We start from the raw sequence: 13,322 nt of genomic DNA on the forward strand, positions 1-13,322 counted from the left end.
TACTGGAAAAAATTTCTTCCTGTTCCTCATTAAAATGTCAGCCTTTGGACTTCTTGGCACAATGTCTTCCTTTCACAGAGCATTTGCAGAAAGGAGGGAAGGAAGGAGTGAGAAGGAAGGAGAAGAAGAAGGGAAGCCAGAAAGCAGTGAATTTGCCCAGGAAAGTCCAGCAAAGCAAAATGTTTGTGTGGCTTGCTGGATGGCTATGGCTGCCCAAATCCAAGATGTATCTTCTGTGAGATGCTCAGTTTGAAGTTATGAGTATTTTGATGAAGAGTGGGATTGTAGGGTGAGGACAGAGGGGTAGGAACAAGGCTGAATAATAAGACCTCCCAGAGGGGCATCTCAGAGCCATAAGCAGATGTAGGGCGAGCCTTTTCTTGGGAAATAAAAAAAATATTAATAACTTTAAAGTTGACTTAGAAATTTGGTACTTTGTTGTGGAGTGTTTAGGCATTTGGAAGGTGGGGGAATACAATATATGTATAGGAATTTTTCCTGATTCAAATAGTTTGAATTTTCTGTTACTTACAAGCTAGAAGCATTCAAAAATGCTCTGTGATCTCAAAACTGAGAATATTTGAAAAACTTTCTTAGTGGCTATGATGGTGAATTTTATTTATGTCAACTTGTCTAGGCCACAGTAGCCAGATATTTGCTTAAACATGTGAGTATGTTGCTGTGAAGGTACTCTGTACATGAGATTAACACTTAAATCAGTAGACTTCGAGTAAAGCAGTTTACCCTCCATAATGTGGGTAGGTGAGTCTCATCCATTCAGTAAAGACCTTAACAGAACAAAGACTGATCTCCCAGGAGGAAGAGGGAATTCTGCTAGCAGATGACCTTTTCACCGGGACTGCAACTTCAACCCCTCCCTGGGTCTCCAGCCTGCCATCCTGCCCTGCAGAGTTTGGACTTACCAGCCTCCACAGTCACACGAGTCAATTCCCTAAAATTAATATATCTCAATCTCTCTCTTTCTAAATAATATGTAAAGAGATATGTGTGTACATATGGTATATATATAACACATACATTTAATATGTGTGTCTGTGTGTATGTACATGTATGTACACATACACACATCTTATTGGTTCTGTTTCTCTGGAGAACTCTAACTAATACAAGTGTCTTAAATCACTGCACTTTCATTGGGGCTAATCAGTGTAGACCAATGTACCAGCTTCACAGTGAATGTATGCTAGGACTGATGAAAAGAGCTGAATAAGAACTTTAATTGTTACTGATAAGAACCTTAATTTTAAATATCATTCAACAGGGCAGGTCACTTCCCAAGGCTCCAAGTGCTCAGCTATCCCATCATATTTTCATTTTAGCCAGGGTCATTAGGACTCTAACAACCTAATAGATTTCTGAACTTTTGTGGACTAAAGCACTTTTATTATCCTGAAGACAGCTCATTTGCTATAATCTCTTAGGAGAGAGGTGATGCATTATCCTTTTAGACCAACACAAAACCTTGAATCTGTGTTCACAGAATCAATCTGACATTCATTTCTGTCTTTGTGCCTTGCTGGAGCTTCCCATGAGTTCTGGACTCAAGATGTTTTTTTAGGACTTCTCTGCCATAATGCAGGTACCTGCACCATCAGTTAGCTCACTCCCTAGGTCAGTAAATGAAGTATGCTAAAGCAGAAATGACTTTTCCCAGTGTGCCCCCAAGTAACAGCCACTGAAATGCAAGTCCATTAACAGCTGCACGCAGCAGGCTACAGAGGAATGCAGTGTGGACCTGATGCCGTTTCGCACTGTGGTTGTACTGTTAGCACAGACTGTCCACCTGTGTTGTCTGGGTTCTCTCAGATCCTTGTGCATTTTGTCCTTGCTCCACTAACTAAGCAGCCACAACCCTACACCTCCATTAAGCTTCCTTCACCTTCGGAAAAAAAAAAAAAACCTGCAAAATCCTATATTTTCATGTTTAAACATTTTTTCAGATTATTTTTTAACTCTTATTTTAGGCTCAGGGGTACATGTGCAGGTTTTTTACATAGGTAAACTCGTGTCATGAGGCTCTGTTATACAGATTATTTCATCATCACCCAGGTACTAAGCCTAGTACCCAATAGTTATCATTTTTAAGATACCCACAGGTATTCTGAACTACTGTATTTCTATGTCTATTAAGAATCTCGCATGACTTTTTTTACTGTGCTAGTATTTTATGAGGATTATTACTGCTTATTTGAGTATTCTCATTACAGAAGTATAGATATCGAGTTGTCTGCACCATTCCTACTTTTTTTTCCATATGCCCTGTGTATGTTTGCAGAACACTAGGCTTTTCTGGAATGTATACACTGTGTTCAAGCAGAAATGCCTACACTGTAATTCATTCATTAGCATCCCCAAGCAAACCATATCTGCCAGTTTGAAGTACATGCGATACCAAGAGATCCCCAAGGAGGAAAAGAAAAAGTATTTTGCACTACAAACACTAACACTAGTTTACAGCATTCCCATCAGAAAACATGACACAGGAGTATCCTAAAATGGATTTTCTAAACAAATGTGGGTTGGCTCTTCATGAATTCTTCCACCTCAGCTCAGAGCAGACTGTAATTCTGTTTGATAGAAGCAAGAATTATGAGATGACTGTGTCATCCCAGGGGATGAAATGGCAGAGATCACCATGCTAGGCAGATGGGCAACAAATCAGGAAATGCTGCCTAAACCTCCCATAAACCCTTCATCCTTGCACCAGGTAGCTACAGGGAGCTAACAATAGGTGATACTTTCACCACTGCATTCGGATTTCAGAATAAATAACTCCTTTCATACTTTTTTGCTTTCTATCTAGACATTTAAAATACATAATTGATCAAAGATACTATTATGATGAAATGGCCATCTGAGCATGTGCCATACTTTTACAGTTGTAAATGATCACAGAGGGCATCAAGGCTGAACATTCCCAGAAGACACCCCAAAACAAAATTTTAAAAATTGAAATTGAAGATAGTGGCTGCTCTTGGTGTGCACGTGATGGGAAGGAGCTCTCAGAACATGCCATTACCTTGGGTGTTTCTGCCTGGTCACTTAAAAATGGAAGACAAGGACAGATACATGTGAGAACATTTAAGGAACAAAGCTTGACTGCACCTGTTATGAGACTACTCTAAAACAAAACAAAAAAAGAAAAAACGAAAAAGAAAAAGAGGAAAAGTAACCCAGACACACAGCTTTCGTGGCTGTTCAAATTTCTTAGCCCTAAAATACAACTTTTGCCTAATGGACAAAGAATTCCAACAATGAAAGAAAACAATACTACAATACCAGAAAATATGACCTCTTATAACTAAATTCCCTTATTTTTTATCACAAATCATTTCATTCCAATTGACTTTTCACACATCTTAAAAACTGTGACAGCCAAGTACTTCCAGCTTCAGATGAAGAGAAAGAAAAATATCGGAGTGATAGGTATCCTGGACATCCCAATGCATTCACAGCTTAGCCCTCCTCCCCTAGGACATACCCATTAGGGCAGCATAACCTGGAAGTAGAAAATATTATACAACAACATCTGTTGAGCCTGAGTGAGATAACTCTGTAAAGTACAATAACATCTAAGAGCAAACAAGAAAGTAAAGATAAACTGTCATTGGGTCAAAAGGGTATCCCACAGACTTAGAAGGGAAATAACACCATTAAAGTTCTAAGTTAGGATGTCATGGAACAACACGCTCGAATCAACAGGGATCTTCAAAATGAGATCAAACCTAACATTTGAATTAACCAGGGCACATTCACAGGTTGCACACTGGAAATACTGTCTCTTTAGCTATGCAAAATTGGAAATTTGCACTTAAAATCCAGCATCACTGTCAACACTGGACCTGCATCCTGCATGGCAGCTGCTGTCCAGAGCTGAAAAGTGGCTGAGCTGAGAAGTGGCTTTCCTCCCAGCATATAAAGCAGAGGCTGTTACTGGCCGTAGACTCCACATCACTGGGTCAGCATTACCTGCCTGGCTCTGGAGGCCTCCACGTTTGTAAACCCTCCTCCATCAATCACAGCCCACAGTGTAGTAAGAGCGGAAGGAGCTTGGAGGTCATCTGACAGGGACCTGCAGTCCTATTGATGCTGGACTACAAAAGAAAGTTTTGGCACAATTCAACCTTGCAAAAGAAGGCATGAAGGCGTCACTTCTCTGTGGTAGAGGGGTGGAAACTCCCTGAGTGTAGCTGGTCTGTTTGATTTCTGACCACCATTGAGATCTGGACCCAGGCCATCTACCTCGTGATTCTTGCTACTTTATATCCTCACTGATATCATCACCTTTTGAATAGAGAGAAACCAGCCAAGCAACTTGGACTTTTGGCAGGAGACTATTTCTAAGTATTCAGTGCCTCGTGCAGTCCTGGGCATACAGTGGATACAAAAAAAAAAGTTTAAGTGAAGGAATGAATGAGTGAATGAATGAATGAATGAATGAAAAATAGGAAAAGGGGCGAGAAGAGTTTCTTCTGTGGGAAAATAACACAGACGTTCCTTGTTTAGGATTGGGAGATTTAACATTTACTTTTTCCATAGTGTTATGCCCTCAATTTAAATGACAGAGGAGATAAATACACATTGAGAATTGAAACACTTATGTTTTCCATCCTATATAGTTCTTGAGGATTTCAAGTCCCATTAGAATATTTCTCATACTTGATTAACACGTAGACCTTGTTAAAGACTCCTGTGAGGCTGTGTGCAGTGGCTCACGCCTGTCATCCCAACACTTTGGGAGGCCGAGGAAGGTGGATCACCTGAGTCCAGGAGTTCGAGACCAGCATGGCCAACACAGTACTATCTGTACTAAAAATACAAAAATTAGCCGGGTGTGGTAGTGCATGCCTGTAATCCCAGCTACTCGGGAGGCTGAGGCAGGAGAATCGCTTGAACCCGGGAGGCAAAGGTTGCAGTGAGCTGAGATCACACCACTGCACTCCAGCCAGGGCAACAGAGTGAGACTCCATCTCCAAAAAAAAAAAAAAAAAAAAAAAGAATCCTGTGAATTCCAGAGTTGACTTAAACATTGCTTATAACACATTACACTTAACTATGAACAAACATAAATCAGATATAAACTTCCTTGTACCAACAGCATCAGTACATTTCTAAAACCGACACACATTTACAAAATCAATGACATCAGAATTAGCAATAGTCAGCTAACCTGACGGGGATGCAGTTTTCCAAGCTACATCTCCACAGTCAATGTCCGTGCGGGACTGGCTCATACATGGCTATCTTGAGCACATTTCTATGATCAAAAGCCCATTCTCCCATCACTTTTCTATTTAGACCACAGAAAATCCGGCACTCTGTTGTCAGTCACCTTCAGATTATGTGAACACATGGCTCAATGCACAGCCCACCTTTCTGCCTTCCTTTTTAGCCCATGACAATGCACACAGTGTTATGAGATGCCTCACGAACACAAATGCAGGTTTTGAAATTGTGTAGCCAAATCTGTAATACAAGAGTCATCCAAATCTGTAATGCAGGTGATTTGGAATGAGCTCACATCAATTTATTTTACATTATTGCCAAAATGAAAATAAGAATATTTGGTCTCCTAAAACTCCCAAAGATATATGTAAGGACCCCGAAGGGTCTATGGCTCCCAATTTGAGAAACATTCGATGTGAAACATCCATAGTCCAGAATGAGTGGTGTTTTGGTGAGCCAGGAGGAATTTTCCCATTCATTATTCCACATCCCAGGTCCTTCAGGTGTTAGAAACTCCTGAGTATTTAAGAAGGTGAGAAACAAGGTCAGGGTCAGGTGTATATATATAGTGCCTAGTGAGATGTCAAGGGCAATGTCAATATTGGGTGAACTAGAGAAAGAATCAAAGAAACATTTGCACTACTGGAGCTGTATATCCTGTTTTTATAAGACATATAGACTAAGGCCTTAAGGGTTAAAATTCACTCTTCTTATAATTACTCTGACAAAAGCAGTTATCATTTGGAAGACCCTGAATATTTACAAGTTGAAGCAATGAACTTGTTTGTTTGACAAAATAATTCTAAAGAAATCCTATGTGTCATAGATAAATTCCACCATTAGAACTTCCCTCTGGGAGACAGACAAGTGTTTACTTTCCATTTTACAACCTCATATGAGACTAATACAGTCAGGTGAGGCAGCCCTGAACACTCAGAATAAATATTCTCTTCCCATTTCCCTCTTCTGACTACATACTGCACTCAAGTGCTACCTAAATTGTAATAAGTGATACATGAAGCAAGAAGGCATACTGTGTATACCCTCTTAGGAGAGAAAAAGGATTCAAAACACACTTGGAATCACCATGGCACACTAACCTTTCCCCATATGATACGGCTACTTTCATTGTACAAATGAAAAAAGATTGGATAACCTGGGCAGAAAATAAGAAACAGATGAAGATTTGTACACGCTTAAAGAGATAGGGGTAGCGTAACTGAATTTAACAGTAGTTTTGGAGAAGAATAAATCACAAGTTCAGGTTTGAGGAAAAGCTAGAGAAGAGTCTGTAGTTCTGGGAGTACAGTCTCCCTGGTAACACTAAGTTTTAAGACTTTTTCTTTTTAAGCCTTTTTCTTTTTGCACAAACCAGAAGGACAGAATAAATCATCTTTCTTCAAATTCTGAGAGCAAAGCTCTGAGCAATCAGTGAATTCTGAGGGTCACAGCAGGCCACTGCTCAGATGGCTAACACTGAGAGCCTTCTAAGGACTAGAAGTCCAAAATACCTTTCCAAAATCTGGAAGCCAAAAAGAAATTACTACCTTGAGATTAAATTCAAATATCAGAACCAGAAGTGGCCACCACCCAGCAAGTAGAGCTCATAAAACCTAAGGCATGCACAGATTCACAAAAGGCCCAGGAGGAAGGATCAAAGGTTCATTCCCCCTACAATCTGGAGCAAGGCAAGGATGCCCGCTCTCACCACTCCTTCTCAATATAGTACTGGAAGTCCTAGCCAGAGCAATCAGGCAAGAGAAAGAAATAAACCCAGCCAAATTGGAAAACAGGAAGTCAAATTATCTCTGTTGGCTGACAATATAATCTTATATCTAGAAAACCCTAAAGACTCCTATAAAAGACTCCTAAGCTTTGATAAACGAATTCAGTTAATTCTCAGGATACAAAAATCAATGTACAAAAATCAGTAGCATTTGTATACACTAATAATGAGCTGTAGTTATCAAGAGACAGGTTTCTCCCACTCAGCAGAGTAATGATACACATAATTGTGACAGAGGACACATTAAAGAGAAAAAGCAAAAAGCTACAGAATAGCAACAGTTAGAAAACAAGGAGATACAGATACAGACATAAACAGAGACACAGATGTTAGGATCCCGGTTCAGAATCCAGAAAAGGTAAAGAAACTTCCAGAAAACCTATGCCGAGCACAATGATAGATCCCAAATCTGGTACTCAAGGTAAATACCCCATACAGTCAAAAGCACCCTTGAACCTCATCTAGGACTTGGGTGTAGCCCACCACCATGTTGCAAAGCTAGAACACATCTTCTCTTCTTGGATGAGAACCAGACATTACTGGCCATGAGCATGAAAAAATACATACATATATATATCCATATATACATATTCATATATACATATATTCATATATACATATATATATATATATATATTCGTCTTTAAATACCACAAACACATCCCAAAGCACCAAGATGCTCACATGTGGAAGATACTCAAGAGCTGAGATCAAAGAGAAAAGAGCTGATTCACCTCTCTCATCTCAAGGTGACTCAGGGCCACCTTTCTACTAAGTGGAAAGAGGAGAAACTGAGGCAAGATGGAATCCATCAGTCTCTCTTCCTTTCCCCTCCATCTGATCTCTGTGTTTCACTCCCTCTCACCATGTCCCCCTCTGCCACTCTATCTCTGGCCTTCTCTCTTGCTCTCCGGCTCACTCCTGATGTATTTATGTCTTTCTTTGCCTCTGTCTCTCCTCTCCCTTTTCTATCTTGTCAAGCACCGTATCATGTAAATTAAGGGAGCTGTGAAGCAACTACACTATTATAAAACAAGGCAATCATTCTGAAAAGGGCTAAACTAGAACCCAAGAAAGGGAAATGGAGAAGCAACCCTCACCAGTACTGAAACTTCACCTCTGCCTACTGGCAGCTACTTGTTTTTAAAAATTTCCCAATTAAATGGGATTGCTGTCCAATGGGTGAGCCTTTCCTCTTGAGTTTAATAAGGTAAGCCATTTTGCCAATCTCTATACAATTCACATATGGAAAGTTTTGGTTCCTCTCAATTAAATTTGTTTTTAAATTACCAAATAAAAGAATCCCCTTCGACATCGTGCATGTAGAAACATCGCAAACCATGTGAAACAGCTAACGGTGCTGATTTTGACGTCTCAACAAATCCTAGCCTAGCACTGCCTGGCAGGTCACCCATCACTATACCTGCCACACCCTCAGGTACCTGACCTGAGGCTGTCCCTCCTTTGGATACTTTTGGGATACCTGTGCCCACTCACAGACCCTCGGTGGTTCCAGTGCCAGCTGCACCCTCACATTCCTGTTTGTGAGAGTGTGGGGTTTTCTAAGTTAATTTATCAGCATGAATCAATTCACAGATAACCCTCAAAATTGCTGCAAATGGGAGTTGAGAAAACACTGAAAAGTTTCAGCTCTGACTAGAGGTCAGAGAAGAGGCCTTCATCCCTGCTCTCAGTCATCCATCAAATGCTCAATACACACACACACACATACACACACACAGCCTATTTCCTTCTCTTGGCAATCTTTGAACACCAAGACTGGCTCACAACAGTAACTGAAAAAAAAAAAAAAGTGAGAGAACCTGCAAAAGAAGTGGAGAAAATGCTCACAGCATGAACTACACTCTCTCTCAAAATGCAGATATATGAAACAAGAATCAAAGAATACTGATTTATTCTATTCATTTGGCAAACATTTACTGAGTATCTCCTGAGTATGAAACTCCCTCTCACCAAGACAATGACCCAGGCATCAGAAACTGGCAAGGCTACATTATAAGTTGGCTCTCTGCCCTGCCCCTCCACCCTCAACACCCACACATTTTCTTCCTACTTCCAGGACTTTTCTTGGCCTGGTAGCACCTGTCCTCCCAAATTCTCTTATGTAACTAAATCACACTGTCCTGTTGCCTTCACCTGTTGGCTGACCTTATCAAACTGACCAGGAAGTGGTCAAGGCCCATCCTGACCTTGCAGACCCTTCATATCTGCCAGGCTCAGCTTACCCAGTCACACAACTCCTTGGACACTCCTTCCTCAGCCTTCAAAACAAAAAGTCCCTCAATTTTCTAAGAGAAAATGAACTCAACAATGACACACATCCCAAAAGCTACTTTCATCCCTTCATGATGCAATATTATCTTCCCTCTAACATCACGATTACTGATGACTGGGGAGTTTAACCCAAAATTGCTTAATATTTTGCTTGAAAGATTCTTTAAATGAAAATCAACAGTGTCATGCTTTGCCTTTATAGGAACCAAACATTTTCCTATTTAATATCCGTTCTTCTCAAACTGGATGTGAACATTCCCCAGGATAGCCCTGGGGCAGACGGTCCCCAGGGATAAGATTGAGTGCCAGGTGGGAAACAAAGCCACAAGCTGGAATGGCACACCTTCCTAGAAAGACAATTCTCCCTTCAGAAGAAACTCTATTTTATATGAAAACAAGTCCCAAAATATTGTGTACAAAGATGAACAACTTAATCACTTTTTAAAGAAAAGCTCAAGACTTCAAAGAAAATTCTTGCTTGCAGCCGTCTGTTGGGCTATGTCCACAATACAGGGAGTTTCCTACAAATGTTCTTTGCCTTTAAATGTTCTTCGATGAAGTTGTTGGAAAAATGTTTCATCCACACCATGAGCATCTTGAGGGCATGAACTACATACTATCCTTCTCTTTGTCCCCAGCAACCTAGGACAGTACCTAAGCCAGTATTTGGCATATGGCAGGCAATTGGTAATGCTTATGGAATACATTTGGCTGAAATAATGCCGACAGCAATATCAATAACAAAAAAGTGTTTAAATCACATTTGGATGGAAGGAAGAAAAGGTGAACAGCTGTATGAGGAAGTGAAGTAGAATTAATCCAATTTACCAAAACAGCGGATGGCTGCCATGGTAACAATCTGATGCAGCAACTCAGTTTAGATCTCTTCCACTTGAACATGAGAGGAAGACAAATATTGTACTTGTTAATCTCACATCAGGAGGTGAGGCTTAGGACACAAGTCTACCAGGTGACACCGGTGCCCATTAAATGTAGTAATCTCTGAAGAATTTGGAAAGGCAACATGATAATAACAATTCCACCAATAATATTAATTCCTGGTTTGTACACTGATCCAGGTCATTTCAATCATTTAAGGTTGTGTGTGAAATATTTGTTGCTGAGACTAGACAACTGTGAAAAACAGATCCACATGTATGCATACATCATATCCAACATGATGTGGACTCACCCTGCCTCATTCCTAAAATTCTTACTTTTTTTAACTAGCTGCACCCAAACTAAGTTACAGATGAAAGATGACTCAAATAAAGAGTATAGGTTGTAGCAGTGTTTAAATTTTGCTACTTCCCTGGTTGGGGAGTAACTCATTTGTAAATAACAGAAAAGATCGTTACCCACTTTCTCTACACAACCCTTCTATGGCAGTGAGTCACTCTCCATGCCCAATATTCCCCTTACTTTCCAAGCTGGAGGGAGAAGTTGGGAGGAGAAGGAAGTGAGGGCTTCCAATGAACAAGCACACTGACAACCTTCCAGGGATACTTCCTTTTCAATGTTCTGTCTCAGATGTGCAAACTGCCAACCAAAATGATGCCTTTCAGAGCGTCTTAGTAACGACAGCCAGAGCTCAGCAAAATTTCAGCTAAAATCCAAACATAAAGCAGAAAAACACTTACAGCACTGAAATGTGTGTATCCCTGGGGCATGAAGTGAAAAATAGCAGCTGGAGACACCCACCACACCAAGGCATGGACAAATGCAAACGAAACTCAAAAAGAAAATCTGAGCCTCTCTCCCTCCAGGCCCTGAAATCCCACCTGCAGGCATCTCCTTACCTCCTGATAATTAAGTCCGTGACTTGACACGTTATTTCTGTCAGAGCAGTAAGAGCAGAGAATATACTGTGTCATTTTATCATTTTATTCCGTCACATAAAAAGTGAGTTTTTCAGTTCACAAAATTTGGGTCAAATCTCTGCTGTTTAACTGGGCAAGTCCCTTAACGTCTGTCTAATTTCTAGGTCTAAGTTCAGAAATAAGCTAGCCTACCTTCTAGGGATGTTATGAAAATTAAATGCGTGAACTCTGTAAAATGCCTAGCAGGTACATCAATCAATATTTGTGTCCAGCAATGTAAAAGCCCAAAAAAGTTTCCTTTTCTATAGTCTTAGGAAAACGACAAATCAGAAAACTATTACAGAGGACGCCAAATTGGCAAACAGCCCGGGCCCCAGCCCTGGGGTGAGAGCCTAAGGCCTGGGGTAGAAGGTGACCAGGACGCGGTGAGATGTGGGGCGCGCGCCTAAACTCGCGCGGGGCGCCAGCAGCTGCAGATTTCAGGAGAGCTCCTGTAATTAACACGCTGCCCTTTGCAGGCTCAGGATTCAGCACGTAAAACTTTCTCCCCAAACGCTGACTCTCTGACTCCTTTTTCTTAACTCTAGCGGATCTTGGAAAAGTCAAAGCGAGTAGGTGAAGGAAGACAAGCAACTCACAGAGAAGACTAGGGGGCCATTGGGTCTGCACACCTGCAAGTAAGTGGGAAGAAGAAAGCAGGAAGCGCCAGAATCACCTCCCGCCCCCAGCTCACACTCGCACCTGGGAATGAACTTGGCTTCGTCCCCAAGTCGCGCCTGGAAATCCTGCCAAGCCCGGCCAGGACTCGCCGGGCCCCACGAGGTTGCCAGCGCCGCCGCCGCGTCCTCGTCGCCTTCGTCCTCCTCGCTGTCGTGTGTCTCCGGCCCCGCCTTAGACACGGCGGGCGCGGGATCCAGCGGACCCCAGTCCCGGCGCCGCCCCCCGCGGAGGGCCCCGAGGAAGCCACGCGCGAACTCCTGGAAGGTGATGGCGCCGTCACGGTCGGCGTCCAGCCGCTGGAATACTGCCTCGGCGTCGGCCGGCCGCACCCGCAGCTCCGTGCACAGTGCCCGGAACTCCTCGCGCTCCAGGCGCCCCGAGCGGTTCGCGTCGCAGGCGGCGAAGACTGAGCGCAGCCGGGCCAGCTCCTCTCCGTCCCCATCCGCCTCCATCCCGCCTGGCGGGGGCGGCCGAGAGGGCTCCGGAACGCCACGGGGCGCAGGGCCCTCCCTGGAAGGACGGGGCCACCTGCTGCCGCCCGGAGGCCCGGCGAGTTTGGCTCGTCCGGCTGGTTTGGCCACTTGAGGGAACGTCGGGCGGGGCGAGGAACGTCGGGGGTGGCCGAGCGGCTCCCTTCGACGACGGTTCGGGCCAGCCCCCAACAGGTCCCGGGAGCGGTGGGGTGCGCCCGGGCTCCAGGCACCGCCAAGGAGCGCCTCCTGCGACTGAGCGCCCGCGCGCCGAGGTGGCCCTTACCACTCTCCTGGCGGGTGCGGCTCCGCCCAGCCAGGGAGGAGGAGCGCGCGCCTCCGCTTCTCTAGTTCCCACGCCCTGGAGCCCACCGCTGCTTTCCGCGCAGGAGGGGGAGACCTGGCTGGCCGGAACTGGGATTCGGGGGGAGCATTGCCCTTCGGCGTAAGCGCTGCTCAGGTAGAGCCCAGCGCTCCGCTTCTCCACAGAACGTGCTGGCGCGCGAGTCAGAAGCTAACCGGACAGAGGTAAGGTAGGTAGGGGTAGGATTCCGAATGGGTTAAGTGCATTTTATTATCTTATTCCCGAAACTTGATAAACTTCTTTATATAGAAGTTTCTTACAAACCAAAGTACAAGATTTACCAGAAGACCCCATTCTCAATTTTACTGGCTTTCGTTAACGCATTTTTGTGCGTCTAACGTTAAGGTCCCACTGCTTAAACACAGATCTTCCAGATCTCCAATTCCACATTTTTTCTCAATCCTTGTCTCCAAAACCTGAGAAAAAATTTGATAAACAAAATCGTTTGGCAGACAGCATTGTTTAAACAGAGACTGAGGTCGTTTTGTAGGTTTTTTTATTTAAACAAACTTTATGGAAATTATATATCCAAAGGTAGGTTACCCTTTGGTTTTAAACACTTTTTTCGACAATACTATTGTTTCTTTAACACTGCTTAATGGATATGAGATCTTTAAAAT

The 13,322-nt window shown here is 43.0% G+C and overlaps 1 protein-coding gene across 3 annotated transcripts in view; it reads right to left on the minus strand.

Annotated features, from left to right (window-relative positions):
• RASEF (RAS and EF-hand domain containing) overlaps positions 1 to 12,741 on the minus strand; it is a 77,297-nt gene extending 64,556 nt beyond the window's left edge. For all 3 annotated transcript variants that reach the window (XM_055091937.1, XM_055091936.1, XM_003810301.6), the window contains exon 1: positions 11,890 to 12,741. In XM_055091937.1, coding sequence (XP_054947912.1) covers positions 11,890 to 12,320 — 431 coding nt within the window. In that variant the 5' untranslated portion in view covers positions 12,321 to 12,741. The remainder of the gene's footprint in view (positions 1 to 11,889) is intronic.
• Positions 12,742 to 13,322: the final 581 nt, after the last annotated feature.

This window comes from Pan paniscus, chromosome 11, assembly GCF_029289425.2.
Source record: "Pan paniscus chromosome 11, NHGRI_mPanPan1-v2.0_pri, whole genome shotgun sequence".
NCBI classification, from domain to species: Eukaryota; Metazoa; Chordata; class Mammalia; order Primates; family Hominidae; genus Pan; species Pan paniscus.